Below are 20,666 nucleotides of genomic sequence, written 5' to 3' on the forward strand. Positions count from 1 at the left end.
ATGGCATTTTCGAAGCCAACTTCCTCCTACTTACAGAGCACCACTTCATGGGCAGACACATGAAATGGCCACAGAAGTAGTTCCTCTGCAAGCAAAGAGTATATCTAGACCCAAATCGGGATTTTATTCCCAGCACGGCAGATGGCTCCGCTACATGCCGCGCGACACCAACAAGTCAGCCAACCACGGAAAGTTACTTTGATCGAAGGTCCAGCAAGGCCCAAACTCGCTCACTATTAGGTTGCGACTAGGCCTTCGAGCCCAAATGATATGCTCGGGTCATTTCATCTGTCAACGTGATATTTAAGCTACCCCCTTGACCGCTTTATCGAGGACCGCTGGCCGTCGTAGCTCTCACACTTGCCGACACAACAGCGCCACATTCGGAGCCCCCACATCCCGTATAGCACTTATTGTTGATCCAGATGCACCTCATCACCTCCCCAGGACAAAATACATATGCCGAGTGGTAGTAGATAATTCCGCATCATTTTTCGATGATCCAAGAGTGGTGCATAACCCGAGACAGCATCAACGCAATCTGTCAAAAATCGTTGACTCAGACTAGGCTCTGTTCTGTGACAGAGCTTCGGAGCTATGGCCGCCTGCTTCCGGGTAGTCTCCGAGCACTGGAGTCTGTTGATATACAAGGTTCTTCAATTATTGTTGTTTATGCCGTGACACCAGGTTGCCCTGATGCCACCAAGCGTGCGCACGCGCTTGAATCCCGGCGTCGCCTTGCATCTTGCGCAGCTCAGCATTCGATGATTCTCGCTGTAGATTCGTGAGGAAAGCCCCGATTTGTGTGCCCAGAAACGGGCGACGAAACAGCTGGCGCATCAAGCGGTAAGGCTCACTAGCTTCAATAGGTTCGGTGCCTGCCAGGAATCTCATGGCGACTCCGAGAGGAAACAGGCCGACGTGGTTCCCAAAGGCTCCTGCTGCAGGTTCCCAGAATAGGTGGACTGAATGCGCAATCTTGTACGCGCATAATCTGGGATTGCGACGATCGGCTTCCATCTGCCACGATGAATCCAAGGTGGGAGATGGCATGTCTGACGGGATACCGGATGAAACGGAGGCAGGCGGCGAGAGGTATGACGGCTGACCGTGCTGCACCTGCGTTGTGTCTGGTTGCGGTCCCTCCCCCTTCACCAGACCAACAGTAGAGTAGAGCAAAATGCAAACGACCCAGTAGAGGCTGGTTAGCTGAAGTAAAGCGGTATCGATATCTGTTTTAGGCACCGGTAATGGAACACCAGAGGCTGTGTAGTCATAAATGAGCAGGTCGTCGCCTACTTCTTCTTCCCAAGCAACAAGCTGCTGGTGGCAGGCCTCGCACGCAAGAAGGGTGCTTTGCCGCAACTGCTCTTTTGAACATGGATCCTCGGTGTCTTTAATCTGATCAAGATCTTCCAACAGTCCCGGTATATCCACTAATATGTCCACCAGTTTGTCCTTGATCGATTTGTCCTGCGTTTTCCAGGGTACGCGTTTCCAATGAGCTGCCGCAAGTGTCGAACGCTGCCGTTTGGCAATATCGCCCACAATCTGGAGAGAGCGAGATGTATAAGTAGGGTCGAGTTGGGGCTGGCTTTGCGAGTTCATACCATATTCAATCGACCGTCAGCGAATAGTTGATGGCCTGTCCCAGACTGCAAGTTCGAAGCCCCCCTGGCCAACACCAATGACATCTGGCCATCGTTGTGACCACGCCACCCGTCAACGTGCATTGTGGCATCGGGATAAGCGCTGCGATCGTTGCCGAATAAAATCTACGCAAACCGTAAGCCCTTTGCCACGGGAATTTCCTGCCACCAAAACCTACTTCGTAGAATTCCATCAGCCGCGACGCCGCCAGTAAACCGTCGCCCAGTTTCCGTGAATCGCTTGCCACGGCTTTGGTCATCTCTTGGAGGGCCCCCGAGTATGCCTGCAGGCCCTTGATTATCAGCTGGCCGTCGTTGTTCTGGTGGCCAATGACCGATGCGCTCATTGCTAGCGAGGCCAGGCGAAGTGTCGGCTCCGCGTCGTAGAGCCTGCCCATGTGGGCTGTCCAACCTCCAGTGGACAGCCTGCAGGCACGAGATGTGAAGGCACGGCCGTTGGGCAGGTAGGCGGACCAGAACATGCCGAGGTACTTTTGCTCCCGGGCTGTCTTGGTGAGAGATTCTCGGAGAATGACATCAATGTTCAGGCCCGGCTGCGCGGCAAAGCGAACCTGCCACGGTTCTGATGGATTGGACGGAGTGCGTCGCTGTCGTCCAGCTGGCTCCTCCTCCGCGGTCGCGTTGACCCAAACGAGCTCACGCCCGTACCCTTCACATATCAACCCCGCGGCACGACACTGGGTGCATGAGGGCTCGGCCTTGTCGCACTGAGATGCGGTCAGTTCGAGGTCGTTTCAAAAGGTTTGTCATCTACTTGCGCCCTTCTTACGCCGCCGGCAAGTTCGACAGCCTTTCGATCTGCCAGGCACGCCCACCATCTTGTCTTGTCTCCCCGTCCCTGCGACGTGCGTCGCGGCGATATTCGGCGCTGTAGTGATGGACTAATGAAGCCTCAATCGGATGGCTGTGAGATAGTATTGAATTAAAGCAGCGGGGGCAAGACGGCACCGTTAAATATACAGATACAGCACTGTATTCTCGAACGGGGTCTCTAGCCGTCATGATTAGACTCCGCCCTGGTGTAGTAGGGGCCGATATTACTCGCCTCCCGCGACCACTGGCTACTTGTCAAGCAAGCGCACGAGCAACCTATTCATATGAGAGATGGCGAAAAAGTTGATGGTGTACCATTTTCTTGACGACTCAAACTTCATCAACTCATGGCCAAGGCTTAACGGGGCGGATGTTCGACGTTGATTTGCAATTCTTTTCAAGTGCGTCACCTTTGGTTTCGGTCAGACGCCTACTTAGCTAGACTGGGTGCCAAATTTCAGCGGAAACTTCACCAGATGGCCCAAGCCGGGTTTTGTTGGCTGTCACTGCAACTATGCCAAGTCATCTCCCTAGAAACGCTGGAGCTCAGTTCCGTTCCCTGGTCAGCTAACCTAAGCCCTATGAGAGCAACACTCTCTAAAAAGTCACAACTATTACTTAGCGACTGCGCCCATGGGCTGCCCCTTTCCTAGAGCCCAGAATAGGTCCCAATGTGGACAGCGCCGGTTTTAGCGCCCTGCAGTCACGAAAAGCTGCTTACGGTATTCATCTTTCTACCAATGTTCCATTACCCTTGAGCCAAGGCTGGGCGATGGTTGGGCTGCTATTTTTACCCTTGACTAGGTATTGGATGTGGTGTCATTGTAGCATATACCCAGCAGTCGGGCTGACTGTATTGGCTTGGCTAGTATCTTCCATGGTTTGTGTCGAACCGCAAGGTGCAGATTACCTCTTGTTCTATTAAGCAGGATTCATAATAATATGGCACCCAATTGGCTGATTTGCCGTCGTTCAGGCATCATTGAGCGGCTCACAGCTCGAGTCCGCAGTACAAGTGATGTGGATCGAGTGTGAGCGAGCGAGTGTGAGTGAGCGAGTGAGAGTGAGCGAGTGTGATAGGTCTTCTAGCTATATAACCAGAGTCGAGCCTCCTAATGCGTTCGCGAATAGGCTCCTCATTTGGATCAGTATAACAACATGATGCCACTCCTTGCTGCCTACAAATACGCAGAAACGCGCCTCTCTTGCCCGGGATACAAACTACGAGATGAGAGATGAGCTGCAAGTTCTATGGAACGAGCCAACTTTGCATGCAGGTTTTTAGACAGCGAGCGACTGTGGAAATGCTCCCGCTGGCTGGCATCCCCTGGAGGCGGATCTCTTGACTGTCGCGCCAACCAAACAATTGAGAGTCTCGGCACCTTCTTTTTTTTTCTCAAGTTAGCTCAGACAAGCTAATCTCAAACAACGACTAGTATTTGTCGATGGCTTCAACGCTTTCGCAAACTGCAAACCGCCCTCGTGCTCCGTTTCTTGGCCCAATCACGGCGGGGTAGCTGCTACTCCAGCCAGCGAGCAAAGCCCGACAATCAAGCGCGCATGTCAAGGACGGCAATTGCACCGGGAACATGGATATATACTCGCAGCTTCTCGCCTCGCCGTGCGCCTTCCAGATCTGGGTCCGGTCCCGGAACCAGTAGGGTGTTGCGGGAGCTGAGGAGCTCTAAAACGGCGAACCCCGGAATTGAGCTGTGGATTATGATTAGACGCCGCGGGCCAGTTCTTTTCAACTAGTGCGTCACTTTATTACGTTCTCGTGGGGGAACGGCGGCGGGGAAGCACATCCGCCCGTCTTGGTAACAACTTCATTCCCGTGCTTTTTTTTTTCTTCTCTTCTCTTCTCTTCTCTTTGACCAAAGTTCCAAACAGTTCAAAATGCCTCTAACCAGCGACTCTGTCTTCCAGCAGCCCGGACGGGACTTGTTCAAGTTCGCGTCCCGCCGGAGCGTCGTGCACAGTACTGAAGGTATTGTTAGTTGCTCGCAGCCTCTGGCTGCCAAATGCGGCCTCGATATTTTACGTGCGGGGGGCAATGCAGCTGTAAGCTCAAGAAGAAACGGCTCGTGACTAGCAAGGTATAAGATCTCACTAACATTATGCAGGATGCAGCTGTTGCTGTCGGTACGTGACCAGAGCTCCGAATTGGACTCCGAGGGACTACACTAACACAGTCGTGAAAGCTGCCGGCCTGAATCTCACGGAGCCCTGCTCGACTGGCATCGGCGGCGACATGTTCATCCTGTTCTGGGACGCCAAGGCCAAGCAGGTCAAGGCCATGAACGGCTCCGGCCGGTCCGGAGCAAAGTACACACTCGACCACGTCCGTGGCAAGCTCGGCCTCAAGGACGGCGAGACCGGGGACATCCCCAAGCAGAGCCCGCTCTCCATCACCGTGCCGGGCGCCGCAGCGGGCTGGGTTGATACGGTCGAGAGGTTTGGCAGCGGCAAAGTCGACCTCGCACAGATTCTGGCACCCGCGATTGCCCTCGGCGAGAAGGGCTTCCCCGTCTCGGAAGTCGCAGCATACAGCGTCCGTACAAGCCCCCACCCTTGTTCGCTCATGGGCTAACAGAGTCGCAGTGGATGGCCTCGGAGAAGCAAATCCGCGACGCCTCGCCCAACTTTGCGGAAATGCTGAAAAAGGACCCGTCGGCGCCAGGCGGCGTGCGCGCCCCGCGCCCGGGTGAGGTGATGAAGAACCCGACGCTGGCGCGGACGTTTCGCACCCTCGCCACCGAGGGCAAGGCAGGCTTCTACAGCGGCCGCATCGGCGAGGCGCTCGTCAAGGCGGTGCAGGACCTCGGCGGCGACCTCACCCTCGACGACCTGAAGCATCACCTCGAGACAGGGAGCGAGCCCGTCGAGGCCATCTCGCTCAAGTTCTACGGACAGGGCCAGGACGCCGACGCGGGCATCGAGCTGTGGGAGCACCCGCCCAACGGCCAGGGCATCGTCGCGCTCATGGCGCTGGGCATCATCCAGGAGCTGGAGAAGCAGGGCAAGATCCCGACGTTTAAACCTGCCGACGTCAACACCACGGCGTACCTGCACGCCATCATCGAGGCCCTCCGCATCAGCTTCGCCGACGGCAGCTGGTTCGTGTCGGACCCCAACGCCGGCAAGGTGCCGACGGCAGACCTCATCTCCGAGGCGTACCTCGCCGAGCGGGCCAAGCTCTTTGACCCGACCAGGGCCCTTGACGCAGTGCACCGTGGCGACCCCTCATCCGCGTCGCCGGCGCTGCGCAGCAGCGACACGGTGTACTTTACCGTCGCCGACGGCGAGGGCAACGCGGCGTCCTTTATCAACTCCAACTACGCCGGGTTCGGCACGGCCGTGATCCCGGCCGGCTGCGGCTTCACGCTGCAGAACCGCGGCGCCAACTTTTCGCTGGCGCCAGGCCACCCCAACGCGCTGGCGCCGCGCAAGCGCCCGTACCACACCATCATCCCGGCGCTGGCGACCAACATCGGCGACGGCTCGCTGCACTCGGCGTTTGGCGTCATGGGCGCCTTCATGCAGCCGCAGGGCCACGTGCAGGTGCTGCTGGGCCAGGTGGTCGGGCGCCTGACGCCGCAGCAGGCGCTCGACGCCCCGCGCATCTGCATCGGCACCGGCTACGCCGAGCCGGGCAACGCCACGGGGTGGACGGTGAGCGTCGAGGAGGGCATGCCGCCGGAGACGATTGAAGGGCTCAAGAAGCTCGGGCACAATATCCAGGTGGTGACGGGGTCTGGCCGCTCCCTGTTTGGGCGTGGCCAGATTATCCGTTACGTCGTAGATCCGGTTGACAAGACGCCGCTGTGGTCCGCGGGCAGTGATCCTCGCGCGGACGGTGGAGCGTATCCCCTCTAGCTGTATGCAATATAACCCAGAATAGACGGCAGTATACGCGGAATGGTGAATTGCCTTTATCCAGGCGTCATGAGTTTCTAGTGTCCGCAATTGGCGGCGTCTTTATTGTACAAAAAATCGTCTCTTGTTTTACATGCCACCCGTCTTCTACATCCCGAGTACAAGTCTTTGTGGTAGACCTTGATTCGTTCGATTCATTTCGTCGTGTTTTACTCCTCGCCCTCGACGACCAGCTTCTTCTCGTCCAGCATCTTGGCCAGGTCGCCATTCTTGTGCATCGACACCAGGATATCACAGCCGCCGACAAACTCCTTTTCAATGTAGAGCTGGGGGATCGTGGGCCAGTCCGAGTACTCCTTGATGCCCTCGCGCAGCTCCGCATCCTCCAGCACGTTGAAGGCGGCAAACTTTTCCGGGTTGACGCCCTGCACGCCGAGGATCTGGATGGCGGCGCGCGAGAAGCCGCACTGGGGCGTCTCGGGCGTACCCTTCATGAAGAGGACCACGGGCGCGGAGCCAACGGCCTCGTCGATGGCGGCGCGCGTCTTGTCGGACAGCAGGCGGATCTGCATCGGCGTGGCGAACCGGGGGTTGGCGACCGGGCTGAAGCGGCCGAGGGGCGCGGCGACGCGCAGGGCCGGTCGGGCAGCCTGACGGGTGGCATTCTATGGAAAGCGGTCAATGAGTGTGTTCGTGACTCGAAAACGGCGGGGGGAACACTTTTGCGTGGCGCATACCAAAGCTACTGAGCGGGCAAACATGGCGGCAGTGTGATGTTGGAAGGTGGCAATGATGAAATCGGGCGAGCTTTTGCGCAGAAAAGTCGCCTGGCCGATGGCGTACCCCAGTGCCGAACAGGAGGCGCTGACCAATCAGCGCTCGGGTGACTGGAGCGTTTGTGTAAGCCGGCGAGGTTGTATAAACGGGTCGTGGTCGGAGATTATAATTAAATTTTCTGAAAATCCAGCACAATATTTTGTTGACGAAGCATATTCAAAAAAGCATCATGCAAGTTATTAGTAGCCCGGCGAGCATACAGCCATCAGCCGACAGTCTCAAGTACGGCGGCTTGCCAGCTGTCAACTGCCGACTGGCATCTTTCGTTTGCCTTGTATGAATTGCCATTTGACATGAACTCTCCTCACAAATTCAAGCTATGAGCAATTAAAAAGGCACCACACAGCAGTTATGGGTTCTCAAGTAGACGAGAGTTTGCAGGATGCATTCATGTCCCTCCGGGCCAGATTACGCACTCCTGAATGCTCCTCGCAACAATTCTCGGGACGGGTGGCCAAGACCGCCCACATGGAAGGGTCGAAAATCCAAGAAAGCTTGCAGCGGGAGTTTTGCAAATTACTTGCTTTGCACTTGAGCCCAGAGAGACAGAATGCTAGAGCACCCATGGGCGAAAATTATGCGTTGCTGGAACAGCTCGCGTGTAGGCTCTACCGCACCGTGTCGCGATGCAAACGCCGCCGTTGGCTAATTGAACTCACAGACTCCCTGGCCTCCACAGGGTCGAATCTGCACCAGCAGAGCACGATAGCTATCCAAAATGCCAGCGAAGCGATTCAGAGCAAAATCAACGAGTTGAATCAGGAATCCATTGCTACGCTGGTCAAATGCGCAAAACTATACGAGATCATTGCACAGCCTCTGTTGGAGCTGGTGGGGTGTGGCGGCGACGAACAAGACGACACGGTTCCTGATCTTGTAGCCCTACTTGAGGAAGTATTAGCCAATGCAGACGAGAAAGTCGAATCCCTTCACGAACAGTGGCAGTCGTGTGTGCGGGCGGAACAGGAGGCGTGGAAGCGGCTCACGGACGGCGAGGACGGCAAGGACGGGCCACGACAAGAGCCGGATCTGCAAGATTTGGTGGGCGCCATGGAGCGGGTCGTGGCTGATGGTGAGGCAGAGATTAACGATATCGAAGCTGTAAGTGCCAACATGGAGTGCTCGAGATCCAAGCTGAATTGATTCTTGTCAGGAGTATGCCGAGTATATCCAGATTGAGAGCTTAAAGGTGATGCAAACGCTGATGGAGGGCTGAGCCAAAGTTGGGCATTGTCAAAAAAGGAAAGACGTAAACAATTGCCATGCAGGGAAGAATAATTTGAATTTTATCATGTATCATTGTTGCTATTTACGTACGTAGCTACATCATGCATCGTTGCTCCGTCAGCCTATCTAGCGGCAACCGTATTGTATCCCTTGTCCAATAAACTCCGGCCGATGTAGGCGATGAACCTCTAGCAAAAGCAGAAATTTTTCTAATGGCAAAATAAAACAAAGGAAACCAGACGACGAATCATTTTTCTGTTTTTTTTTTCTTCTTCTTTTTCTTCTTTCCTTTTCTTCTTTTGCATCATGTTAATCTCGGGAAAAGGGCGTATTGATAGATAATAGAATTACTGAGCCTTTTCGTTGACGACGACACCCCACTCGTGGGAGACATTGCCGTACATGATGTCGCCGATCCAAGTCTTGATCTTGGTGGTAATCTCGCCGGCCTTGCCCTCGGGCCCCATGGGGATGTTGATGTCTTGGCCGCGGTGGTGGATCTGGGAGACGGGGCAGATGAAGTAGGCGGTGCCGGCGGCAAAGGCCTCGAGGATGCGGCCCTCGGCGTCGGCCTCGACGAGCTCGTCAATGGTGTACTTGCGCTCGGTGACTTCGACCTCACCGGCTAGGCGCTCGCGGGCGAGCTCGACGGCGGAGCGGCGGGTGACGCCGTCGAGGATGAGCTTGTCGTCGAGCGGGGCGGTGATGAGCTCGGTCTTGCCGTCCTTGCGCTTCCAGAGGACGAAGAAGTTGGAAGCGCCGGCCTCAGTGCACTCGCCGGCGGGGCCGTAGAGCCAGAGGATCTGGTGGTAGCCGCGGCGGCGGGCGTCGGCGGTGGCGAGCAAAGAGGGGCCGTAGTTGGCGCCGACCTTGGCATAGCCGAAGCCGCCGACCCAGGCGCGGACCATGTCCTCGGGGGAGGTGTGGAGGCGCATGCCGCCGGGGGGGCTGTCCATGCGGGGCATGTAGGTGACGATGATGTAGAGCAGGGCCTCCTTGGGGGCCTGGACGCCGAGCTGGGACTGGGTGCCGATGAGGGTCGGGCGGAGGTAGAGGAAGTGGCCGGGCTTGTCGCGGGGCAGCCAGCGGGGGCCGTCGACCTCGAGGAGGGCGATGATGAGCTTCTGGAGCTCCTCGGGGGGGAAGGTCGGGAGGGAGATGCGGCCGGCCGACATGTTCATGCGGGCGCAGTTGCGGTCCGGGCGGAAGACGCGCAGGCCGCCGTCGTGGCCGCGGAAGACCTTGAGGCCCTCGAAGCACTCGGTGGCGTAGTGCAGGCACGAGGCGGTGGGCATGAGGCTGAGGGGCCCGTACGGCTTGAGCTCGGGCGCGGACCAGCCGGCGGCGGCGGACCAGCTGGCGAGGACCATGTGGTCGGTGGCGATGGTCTCGTTGCCGGCGTTTGCGACGGCCTCGTCGGGAACCTCGCGCGGGTTCTGCGTGTAGGTGTAGGTGAGCTTGGAAGCGTCGAGCTGGGCGACGGCCGGGTTCTGCTCGGCGACGGCGACGGCGGCCTCCTTGCGCTCAACGGCAGCGGCCGTGAGGTTGACGTCCTGGGCCTTGACGGCGGAGGGAGACATTGTTGGTTCTGTGGGTGTTGTGTGTCAGGAGAGAGTAGTAGTGGCCTTGTGTGTGGACAAGGGGTCGGTTGGAGTGAATTCAAGAGGGTTTTTCCAGAAAGTGGACAAGTTTACAAGATTATACGAGGTAGAAACCACAGATGAAGAGAGGGACAAGGAAAAAGAATGAATCAGAAAGGAAAAAAAAAGAGGAGGGGGCAGACGGTGTTGTTAGGTAGGTTTTCCGAGTCAAAAAGTCCAGAGTCAAGTGGGGGGTGGATATCGGCGGGCACTGGCAACGGGGGCGGGCTGGCGAGGACGAAGAGGTCAAAAAAAAAAAAATACCCGGACGGATAAGCCGGGGGGAAGGGAGGGGGAGGGGGGAAGGGAACGAATAAAGTAATCTCCACTGGGGAGTATTCGCGGCTTAAAATAAAAGAGGGCAAATGCAAGTTTGCGGAAAGAGGTTGACTCAGATTTTCATATGAAGCGTGCCAACGTGCTTCCGAGACGTTCAAGCATGGGGTTGGCCTTGAAAAGGTCCATCAATGCGTCTGGCCGCGGGGAATTGTTTCAATGGACCTTTATTCTATCAAGGATCGCTGCCATGATATGGAATTGAGACTAAGAATTAGCCAATGATTGGGGGTAAGATGATGGGCTCGGTTTTTAAAGAATCAATGGCTGTTGGCAGTAAGATTTGCATTGCAAAAAAAAAAAAATCAATTAAACTAAATTAGATTTAAAGAAAAAAAAAAGGCCAAACAAAAGGGCGGAATGACGCAAACAGCAAGACGGCGCATAGCCATGTGAGCCAACCTTGCCGCCACGGAACAGAGTGGGTGTGTGTGGTGGCCGTGGCGGATCAAGACCAGCGAAAGGCAAGCTGAAATACTTGGTGGGCGACGTCAAGAGCAGAAATCGAAAAAACCCCAACAATATGACTGCTCACCATAGAGTCCGTTCATAAGTAGCAATTGTTCCAGAAAGGGCCAGAGGAGGGGGGGGGTCAAAAAGGCAAGTCGAAAAAGGCCACATGACTTTGGGACATTTTTTCTTCCCCAACTTTTTGTGTCCTTGAGCCGAAAACGCTTGTCGGTTCTTTTTTTTTTTTTTTTCCTTTCGCTTCTCCTCGTCACCAACATGGCCCGCCGCTGCCCGCGCGCCCGTAAATCCGCCCTCCTCCCCGCCCCTCCCTCCACTCCCCAGGGAGCCGCTCCGGCCCGGGGGTTACACATTGGTTGGACGGAGAGAGAGGAGACGGCGATTTTCGATGATGGAAACACGGCAAAATAAAAAAAAATGGGATAGAGAGAAATCATGAATGAATTGAGCACAACCACATGACTTGTTGGGCACGCGCCCTTGGCGCAATCTGTGCATACCCTTTTTTTTCCTGTTCTTCTTTGCATCATGTCGCCGCTCCCGTCACAACAAGGGCGCGCGCCGCCGCTCCTCCTCCTCCAAAAAACCAACTCGGCGAAGCGGACGTGCGGAATGTCCCCGGCGCGCGCGCGAGCGAGCAACACATCGAGCGGGCCCCCTCCGGTCTCCTCTTTCCCCTACTTTTCCTATGCCGTGCCGATGTCGCACTGCCTGGTTCTTGTCCACCCTTGCGCCCCCCGCATATAGATCTCTGTTCAACTACTCCGTACTCCGTGACTACATCTTAGACAACATATCACAGAACCAGTCATCGACGTTTTTTTTTTCTTTGTTTCTGAGCTTTATCCTTGTCTTGAAGGGCCAATCACTTTTCTTTTTTTTTTTTCGTTTCTTTTAAAAGACAAACTATCCACCTACATTATTCTCCAAAGCAGCTCGCTTGTGCATAGACATGTCCCAACCCCGCGTGTCGCGCCCTTGCACGGCTAACGAGGCTCACTGACTGGCACTACCCCCACTGCCCACTGCCAGCATGACCTCAAAAGGTGGGCGGAAAAGGCGCGCCAGTGACAACACTTACTCAATACAGAGGCACACCGAAGATAACCGAGCTCGCTCACCACCCACTAACCGACCGACTGACCGACCGCCGCCGCCAACAGTCTTACTACCAACTACTACCCTTGAGCCGAGCCGGTTGTGACGAATCCCTAACATTGCTCGTCACTTGATGCTGCTGTATTACGTGACACTTCACTTTTTTTTTCTTCTTAGCGGGCTTGTCACTCATCCCTCTCGTCATGCAAGTTCATGTCTGTTTGTCTGCATAATACTTCCATTCCGGTCCCCGGTTTGGCGTCGGACATTTTCAGCTTTACCTCTTCTTTTTTCGCCTCGCTTCGCTTGAAGCACGAGCGCAGACATTCAATGCTGACAATCCCCCAAGCGAGACGGAAAGCAAACTTTTCTCGACCGAGGCGCGCGCAATACGGCTGACATGTATCACAACTTGCAAAAAGAAAAAAGAAGAAAAAAGTTCAACGTCTGGTCTTGATCGACTATCTACGCACAAAACTCACCACCTCCACCACCGCCTCTAAACAAAGTTGACGTTGCCAAAATACTTGGAAATGTGAAAGCTCGCCTTGTCCGGCACGCTCCACGCGCCCAGCTCCTGGTCCGGGTACGTCTGCGGGCTGACCACGGTCCTGAAAAAGTTCATCCGCCACTTGGTGCCCTTGGCCCTGCCCTTGTCGACGTTGAACAGGCCGAGCGGGATGCGGACGGCGCTGACCCACGTCTGCTTGCCCCTGTCGAGCGTCGTCGTCGCCGCGAAGCCGTCGGCGGCCGGGTCCGAGATGAAGGCGTGGTCAAACGGCGCGCCCTCGGCCCGGTCCTTGGACGGGTTGTACACAAACGCCTGGTACGTCACGTTGTTGGGGCTCACCTCGAACTCGAGGTACGTCTGCGGGTCGTCGGTGCCCTTGTGGAGGAAGGCCTCCATCACCTCGTACTGCCAAATGTCCCCGTTGGTCCCCTGCTTGGGGTCAAAGTAGAAGTTCGTCTCGTTGCGCGCCGTAAACGTAATCGCCAGCGCCGTGTCCGTGTAGCACAGGTCCACCTGCGTCGCCGGGAAAGCCTTGCGCTCCGGCACGCTCTTGTCGTACCGCACCGTCCCGACCGCCGGGCACGCCGGCACGTTGACGCTCGGCACCGTGCACTTGTTGTTGTTGTTGTTGTTGTTGTTGGCCGAGGCCAGGCCGGTGGCAGCCGAGGCGGCTAGCAGAATCGAGCTGCGCATCTTGATTCTTTGGTATTGCGAGGACGAATGGGAGAATGCGGATTTGGTGGGTTGGCCGTTTTATTGGAAAGGGGGCTACGGAGTACAATGGAAAGGGCTGGCTATCGCGAACAAAGTTATGGCGGCCCGGTGTACCTATTTGTACTAATATACAATCATCAGCTCGACCCTGTCCATCTCACAATAGGTACCAAGTAGAAAGAGGGGGTGACCTCGTATCGGCCGTCACCAAAATCCAAAGAGGGGAAAGTATTAAAACCTTGCTAGCAAGGTTGCTAGCAACATCGAGGACCAGTTCTGGCATTGGTTCGCACGCTCCTCTTCCTCTCGGTCGTTGTCCCGGCGCCGCTCCTCCTCACAACGGTATCTGTGGCGCGTCCTCTTGAAAAAAAAAAAATGTGACGTTGCTGCAAGCAGCTTAGAGTTCTTGTCAGCACCAAAAATGTTTCCACCACTTGGAGCTGGGGGGGGGCAGGTGGGAAAAGGGCTTGCATATAAAAAGTGCTGGCCATGCATCTCTCAAGTTTGGGATGAATAATAAAAGGACAATATTCAAAACGGCAAGAGAAGCAAGCCACACAGCGCCATCTATACGAAAGGCTTGCAAAACAGGCACCAATGCTACCTACTTTATATGCAGGCTGCCTTGATTGCATCTCTGGTCAAATATTGGGCTGTTTTTTTTTGGCGCTGACAGCGAGCGCGGATGATGAGGGGCCGTCCCCCCGGGTTCCCATGTAACATTGCGACCTGGGCAAAAATCCTCCCATTGCGGGGAAAGAGTAAAGTACCAATGACACTGTACCATGACAAGGGGAAACAGAAAAAAAGAGGCTGGGAAAAGCAATCTCAAGGGTCGAGACCCACGACTTAGTGGGCTGTCTCCAATGGTCCATCCTGGCAATGATGAAAAGCCGTTAAAGAAACAATGGCACTTGAGGGGTTGGAGAGGGGAAAGGGACATGAAATCGATTGGGGCAGCTGGAAAAGAGGGATAATGGTGAACTGCTCTTCCTGGCTGGCCACATTAGTAAGTAGAGACTCTACAGAAGGCTACACTTGCGTACTTGTGAGTTACGTACTTGCTAGCCTCGAGAGACGCAACAATACACAAAGGAAGCCCAACCTTTTGCTCCTCACCTTTTTTCCCACCCTACGGAGTGCTTGCTCACGCTACGCCGGCAGGACCGAGAGATTGCGGGCAAGAGACGAGCCGGGATGGCAAGCGAAATGCTTGCGAGACACACGGATCTCTTTGCCCGTCGGCCAGGTCATACCCAACTACTTGACTACCAACTACTCAGTAGCGATCGGCAGAACTGCTTCATGGCAAGACCATGCAGTGCATGCAAAATGGAGATTTGCATGGACGAGTAGTGTAAATCCTTACAGGGCCATCTAGCGAGCACCCGACCGCGCACCGCTCAGGTACTTGTGCTTTTCATCATGACCATTTGCCTGCACTCTCGTCAGCTTAGTGGGTAGGAGGAGGTCATGCATATGTATGTACTCAGTACACATCTGTACGACTTGACCTTGTTGTGATAAGACTCAACGCACGCCGGCAATTCGAGCCACTGCGCCACCTGGTGATACAGAATCCTGGGTGTGGGTGATGAGTAAGTCATAGTGTGGCTTGCCCAAAGTCCACCACCCACTAGCCACTCCATCTTGGCCTTGCCTTGGCGTCTGTATAATCACCAGTTTACAACGTCTCCATGCCAAAACGTCTTTTTACCTGTAACCCCCCCTCTTCAACAGCATCAAATTCTCTCAAGTAACATCATCACCACCACCACGCTCTTCATGCTCCTCCACGGCGGCCTTTTCAACAGTGCCCGACAGGCTGATGCACCTAGGTCACGGGCACCACACACACACACACCCTCTCCGCCAAGAAGCAGACTATCCAAATCCAAGCATACCCTGGACGCCAAAACTGCAACTCGAGCGTCAGCGTCCGGTTTTTGATAACGCATGCCGCTGCTCCGACATCCGTCTATTCCGAACAAGACACTCCTCTTCGGAAAGAATGATGCTGTGCTGTCAAGATGACCAGCTTTCCTGCTCATGCTACTTGTCGACGATGGGTTGTCCTACCGAGAAAAAGAGCCTCCCAAGTTTTTAATTGTCTGGGGAAAAAAGCACGCAATTGCGTGCTGAGCTCTTTTTCTCGGAGTCCGGAGCGATCGTGCATGGCTGGCTCCAGCGATTGGCTGCTTTTATTAGTTTGGGATCTCCAGAACCACCCATAGGGCCCAAGGGGGGGGGGGGGGGGGCAACATCAACAACATCAATTGTCAGCAAACAAGCCAGCACCGAAAAAACAAAACCCCCCCAATTAGTCAAGCACAAATTCCGAATCGTCATACAGAGCTATTGCAGTTGCAATGCATCTGGTATACACCTCGCCAAACCTGCCGGAACCGTTTTTTTCTGCTTAGAAACGGCTGTCGGGCTCCGAGCACCGCCGTCCAACCAAACAGTCTAGGACATCACGAGAGATGGTGTCATTCCGGGGCCGCGAGCACGCCAACGCTCCGCCAAAGCACACAAGATGGCTGCTGCTGCTACTGCGCGCGCGCACCGATAACTCAGTGCACCACATTGGCTTCCAAGGTACTTACTTGCGCCCTCTCAACCCCTTCCCATACACCAAGTATCTTTTCCATAACCTGCCCCTACATCATGTACTTTGCATTCCCACCGTTTAGTTTGTTCTCGCAGCGTGGATCCCAACTTTTAGGGCCAACAATCCTGGACGCCAAAACTTATACGTAGTTCGTCAGCACGGCACGGAGAGGGAGGGAGAGTAAGAGGTGTGTGGGCATGCCGTCTCCTTTTATGTGTTTGACAAGAAGAAGAAGGTTCCGAGGCCGGTTAGGCACGAGACAGCAATCAGCTCCCCTCTCGTATGGGCAGCGCATGGCGACGTAGTGCCGATCTGATACAGTCGCTCACGAGCGGGTATATATACACCAGATCGCTTCCCACCCCCCATCGTCCTTGTAGATGCCCTCACAAATCACAATCTCATCTATCTTCTTTCCCTGATCAAGCATCATCCTAGCCATTCCACTCCTCCCCCAACTCATTTTGACTACCCTCCTCCCCCTCCCCAGATCATGGCCGCCACGCTCGACGTTGCTCCCGGCCTCCGCGGTCTCCCTCGTGGCCTGCCGTACCACCAGCCCATTGACCGCAAGGCCTTCCCCGATGGTCTTCGCACCAGCGGTCAGCACCCTCCCGTTGAGAGCCAGCTCCGTCCCTTTGAAGCCTTCCCCACCGAAATCACCGGCCCGACCGTCTGGGAAGGCCGCGAAATTGCCAAGCGCCCGGAGGAGTGGACGCATCACTGGACCGAGAGCGAGCTTCATGAGCTTCTCCAGGCCGTCGACGCCTTTACCATCTCTGGCATTCCCCTCATCAACATCAACAAGGTACGTGTATACATGCATGCATGCATGCATACCTTCTTCATGTCCTCATACCTTGTGTGTTCGAGTAAAAGCCGCCCACACTAACACGCACCGCTCATCACAGCACAACTTCCACATCCCCAACGTCACACGAACGCTGCAGGCAGCCCGCCACGACATACTCAACGGCCGTGGCTTCGTCCTCTTCCGCGGCCTGCCCGTCGAGGCCTGGGGCCGTCAAAAGGCCGCCGTCGCCATGATGGGCATCTCGGCGCACCTCGGCTACCTGCTGTCCCAGAACAAGCTCGGTCAGGTCCTCGGCCACGTCACCAACCTCGACGCCGACTATAAAAACTCGCTGGACAAGGTCAAGATTGCCGCGACCAATGCTGCGTAAGCCTACCTATCCGCCCAACCCCGAAATCTCTCCAAAGCCACACACCAGTCCGCATACTAATACCACTTGGGAAAAAAAAATAGTCAGCTTTTCCATACTGATGAAGCCGACATTGTCGGTCTCTTGTTCTGCGCGCCAGGCGAGACGGGTGGCGCCTCCGGCTGCGCGTCGGCCCATACCGTCTGGAACGCCCTCGTCAAGGAGCGTCCCGACGTGGCCAAGACGTTGGCCTCGCCCATCTGGTACTTTGACCGCAAGGGCGAAATCACAGCCGGCCAGGAGCCGTGGATCAAGGTCCCCGTCTTCTACCTGGAGCCCGGTGGCCAAGAGCGCGTCTATGTCAAGTAAGTTTCCGCAACCACGCTGTTCCCCCCGCACCCCTCTGGATCCTTTCTGCCGAGTCGTCAACAACTAACATTCCCCCCCCTCCTTCGCCTAGATGGGATCCTTACTTTGTCAAGTCCCTCACGCGGTACAGCGACAAGGGCCTCATCCCGGCCCTCTCCCCCGAGCAGCTCGAAGCCATGGCCGTCCTCGAGGAGACGTGCGCGCGCCACGGCTTCGAGTACGCGTGCGACGTCGGCGACATGCAGTTCGTCTCGTGCTGCCAGACCTTCCACTCGCGCACCGCCTTCGTCGACGCCCTGCCGCCCAAGCCCCCGCGCCACCTGCTGCGCACCTGGGTCGGCACCCCCGAGCACGAGGGCGGCTGGTGCCTGCCCTTCCACGACAGCTTCCACCCCAAGCGCGGCGGCATCCAGGTCGACAGCACCCCGCCCACGGCGAACCCGCTCGTCGCCTCCGGCGGCACGGACTAAACTCACCAGGGAGGACTGAGAACGGGGAGAGTACAACAAACAGCCGCGGAGCACTTGTTCCTCTGCGATTACGAAAATGACGATCAAAAAGAACGAAAAAAAAAATCGAATTCAGCCGGGTCCTTGGCCCAATCCATGGATTAAAATCTATCCAACATTAGCATGACTATTAGCCTTTGATATTCCAGTTTGCTTTTTCCCAAGAGCGATTATACAGACTGTACTATTCGCTAAACAACTACATTGTACTTTCAAAAAGAAGAAAAACACCCACTTGACCATATCTGGTGCCTGTGATTGTGTTACCATGTGAAACTGCCATGACAAAAAAATTCTATTCTTAAAAAAATCAAGCTCACTGTTGACAAATTTTATTGCTTTGCCGCAGCTTCTCGCTCTGCTTGCTTCTTCTTCTGCTCCTCCTCGAGAATCTCGCGCTCTCGGGCCGCCGCCTCGCCCGCGGCCTTGACGCCCTTGGCACGCTGACGAGCCTCGTACATTTCACGACTCTTCATGATACGATCGACGATTTGGCCAGCGTTGACGTCGGCGAATTCGTGCGCGCCCACTTGCCGGTAGATGCCAAGGGCCTTGGGCGCAGTGTAAGGATCGTACGTGAGCGGCATGAACTTGGTCGGGCCGTGGTAGACGGCGCTGGGAGTGCCCCATGGCAAGGTGGTGAGATAGGGCTCCGTGGGAGTGAATGGAGCGCCAAAGATGACGGCATTGATGTACTGGCACTGTCAGCATGCCGGGTTCATGTGAGGTGGTGATGGAGGTTTGCCTACCTTGCATTGCAAAACGCAGAGACCGCGCTCATAAATGTTCATGATGGGATAATTGACACCTTTCCATAGGTTGATAACATTATCATCATGTACACCAACAACAACATAGGCAGGACCATAGTCCTTGCCTGTAGCTTCCTTGCGCTTGGTGGTCGCTTCTTGGCTGAACCAGTTCGTCTCCCTCGCGAGCTTGTCCTCTTCTAGGAGAACATTTCGTAGGAACTCTATGTGCCCGCTAGAAAACAAATCGTAACCGCCGTCGACATACACGACACGCTGACCAGGCTGAGGGCCGGGCCCCTTGAGGTATTGGCTGAATACGCCCTTTTCACGTGCTGTCGCCTCAGACTTGGCTTCGAGTGAGGCGCGCCAGAACCAGATCTCGGCGCCGGGTGCTTTGGCTGTTTCATCAGTCGCATACAAGGCCAGCCTATCATTCATGGCCTTGGCTGTAGCCTTGCGCTCCTCCTCTGTGCCGCCGCCCTCGGTGCCGGCCAGGACATTCTCGAGGGACTTGATGAAGTGCGTGCGGGTGCAGAGCAGCATGCGGCCGACGAGGTCGGTGGTGGAGATGCCCGGGGAGCGCTTGACGACCTTGAAGCGCCCAGCCTCTTTGACGAAGCGATAGCAGTCGTTGCCGTCGCTGTCCGAGGTAATGTCGTCGCCGTGCACGACGTACCGGCAGCCAAAGTGGGAGATGTAGGGCAGCTCGGTGACGTAGGGGGCATGACCGACGGACCGGGTGACCCAGCGGCAGGCGTCGGTGGCAGCGAGGCGCTCCTTGAGGTTCATGACGGTCGGGCCCTTGTTGGCCATGATGTCCTCGTCGGAGTGGACGCCGCAGTAGAGCTCGTCGCCGAGCTGGCGGGCCTGGACCATGGCACCGGCGTGGCCTGGTAGCGGCCTCAGTTAGGCATTTGCTCTGCCGGTGACTTTTGCAGGCAGAGGGGGAGGGGGGGGGGAATGGGGGTGCGAAGACATACCGTGATGGAAAAAATCAAAGCAGCCATCTACCCAGATTCGGCCGTCGAGCAGCTCAGGCGCAGGTTCGCCAGGGGGTGGGATGGTATTTGGCGCAGCCATGATTACGGTGTGGAGGGGTAGCTTGGGGATAGCTATGCGGCAAGCGTCACACGAACAGATCGCGCGAAGGAAATGCTGCGGGTTCCGGGTAAATGGAGCAGTGTGTAGTGTCGATTGGCGTTTGAAAATGCGAAAAAAAGTAATCGAGTTTGGAAGAATGTAGCTTTTGAGAAGCTCATGTCAAGAACTGCAACTTGTTGACGACGAGGGGCATCCGCGGTTGAAATTGGCCCCACTAACTTAGGTAGGTACGGCGTTGTATGGCAGGGGAGTTGGCAGCCTGTAATTGTAGCAACGTCATCTGAGAGGCTGTGAGCAAACAAGAGCTTGCCATTAGGACTTGATGATTTCTACTATAGAGTTGCAGAATTGAGTTGATGCCAAGTAGGCAAGCTCGAGAGACGTAGAATTATCTACTTTTCACTAACAAGACCGCTGCTGGCCTAGGAACCTTGTCGCTCTGTCGACAAGCCCGTCTTGTCCGATACTAACTTATTAAGGCACCTTAGTTAGTGAGTGGCTATAGCGCAGTCTGCGCCTGGAAGACGCCGTGGATGAGTGGAGAGAGGGCAGCTTGAGGCGCTATATCTCGACTTGTCTAGGAAAGCACATGTCAGTGCACATGGGCCTAATAGTGTGGCGAACGAGAGAGCAATGAAAATGAGAAAAAAAAAGAAGGATGCATAAAACCCTCATCATACAGCTACCAGCATCTGATGGCCTTGCAAGATGCCGGGTTCCTTGATTGCCCTGGCTTGGGCCAAGAAGACACAGAGCCAATTATAGCCTCCGCAGAGTCAACCTGCGACAGGCGACCCGTGGTGTAATCTGTAGCCACGAGCTACCAGTAGCTCTACTTGAAAGCAATTCATCTTCTTCCACGAATAAACTTGGACTCTTCTCCCTGCCCCGTATTTGTATTTTGCCCAGCTTTCTTTCTTTCGCACCCGGCCAGGCAATTCCCGCATCTCCAAAACGTCCCACCAATCCCA

The 20,666-nt window shown here is 55.6% G+C and overlaps 8 protein-coding genes across 8 annotated transcripts; 3 read left to right on the forward strand and 5 right to left on the reverse strand.

The window, feature by feature from the left end:
• Nucleotides 1–660: 660 nt before the first annotated feature.
• V2A60_009543 (uncharacterized protein) lies at nucleotides 661–2,488 on the reverse strand (the record flags this gene model as incomplete). The annotated part of the gene is made up of 4 exons (XM_083260808.1): nucleotides 661–1,551; nucleotides 1,611–1,775; nucleotides 1,829–2,377; nucleotides 2,486–2,488. The coding sequence occupies 4 exons, from the start codon at nucleotides 2,486–2,488 to the stop codon at nucleotides 661–663; spliced, it is 1,608 nt and encodes a 535-aa protein (XP_083116934.1).
• A 1,891-nt stretch (nucleotides 2,489–4,379) lies between these two features.
• On the forward strand, nucleotides 4,380–6,359 carry V2A60_009544 (nucleophile aminohydrolase; the record flags this gene model as incomplete). Its single annotated transcript, XM_083260809.1, has 4 exons — nucleotides 4,380–4,544; nucleotides 4,607–4,625; nucleotides 4,685–5,034; nucleotides 5,085–6,359. 4 exons carry the CDS (start codon nucleotides 4,380–4,382, stop codon nucleotides 6,357–6,359), a joined length of 1,809 nt encoding a protein of 602 aa, XP_083116935.1.
• Nucleotides 6,360–6,568: 209 nt separating this feature from the next.
• On the reverse strand, nucleotides 6,569–7,120 carry V2A60_009545 (monothiol glutaredoxin GRX5; the record flags this gene model as incomplete). Its single annotated transcript, XM_083260810.1, has 2 exons — nucleotides 6,569–7,024; nucleotides 7,097–7,120. 2 exons carry the CDS (start codon nucleotides 7,118–7,120, stop codon nucleotides 6,569–6,571), a joined length of 480 nt encoding a protein of 159 aa, XP_083116936.1.
• Nucleotides 7,121–7,760: 640 nt separating this feature from the next.
• V2A60_009546 (uncharacterized protein) lies at nucleotides 7,761–8,412 on the forward strand (the record flags this gene model as incomplete). The annotated part of the gene is made up of 3 exons (XM_083260811.1): nucleotides 7,761–7,797; nucleotides 7,858–8,297; nucleotides 8,350–8,412. The coding sequence occupies 3 exons, from the start codon at nucleotides 7,761–7,763 to the stop codon at nucleotides 8,410–8,412; spliced, it is 540 nt and encodes a 179-aa protein (XP_083116937.1).
• Nucleotides 8,413–8,770: 358 nt separating this feature from the next.
• Nucleotides 8,771–10,003, reverse strand: V2A60_009547 (aminotransferase; the record flags this gene model as incomplete). Its single annotated transcript, XM_083260812.1, has 1 exon — nucleotides 8,771–10,003. The coding sequence occupies one exon, from the start codon at nucleotides 10,001–10,003 to the stop codon at nucleotides 8,771–8,773; it is 1,233 nt and encodes a 410-aa protein (XP_083116938.1).
• A 2,461-nt stretch (nucleotides 10,004–12,464) lies between these two features.
• V2A60_009548 (carbohydrate-binding family 9-like protein) lies at nucleotides 12,465–13,169 on the reverse strand (the record flags this gene model as incomplete). The annotated part of the gene is made up of 1 exon (XM_083260813.1): nucleotides 12,465–13,169. The coding sequence occupies one exon, from the start codon at nucleotides 13,167–13,169 to the stop codon at nucleotides 12,465–12,467; it is 705 nt and encodes a 234-aa protein (XP_083116939.1).
• Nucleotides 13,170–16,294: 3,125 nt separating this feature from the next.
• Nucleotides 16,295–17,803, forward strand: V2A60_009549 (TauD/TfdA family dioxygenase; the record flags this gene model as incomplete). Its single annotated transcript, XM_083260814.1, has 4 exons — nucleotides 16,295–16,609; nucleotides 16,713–16,981; nucleotides 17,069–17,329; nucleotides 17,425–17,803. The coding sequence occupies 4 exons, from the start codon at nucleotides 16,295–16,297 to the stop codon at nucleotides 17,801–17,803; spliced, it is 1,224 nt and encodes a 407-aa protein (XP_083116940.1).
• A 371-nt stretch (nucleotides 17,804–18,174) lies between these two features.
• V2A60_009550 (ethanolamine-phosphate cytidylyltransferase) lies at nucleotides 18,175–19,674 on the reverse strand (the record flags this gene model as incomplete). The annotated part of the gene is made up of 3 exons (XM_083260815.1): nucleotides 18,175–18,537; nucleotides 18,592–19,484; nucleotides 19,575–19,674. The coding sequence occupies 3 exons, from the start codon at nucleotides 19,672–19,674 to the stop codon at nucleotides 18,175–18,177; spliced, it is 1,356 nt and encodes a 451-aa protein (XP_083116941.1).
• Nucleotides 19,675–20,666: the final 992 nt, after the last annotated feature.

This window comes from Cordyceps javanica, chromosome 7 (genome assembly GCF_051103115.1).
Source record: "Cordyceps javanica chromosome 7, complete sequence".
In the NCBI taxonomy this organism is placed as follows: domain Eukaryota; kingdom Fungi; phylum Ascomycota; class Sordariomycetes; order Hypocreales; family Cordycipitaceae; genus Cordyceps; species Cordyceps javanica.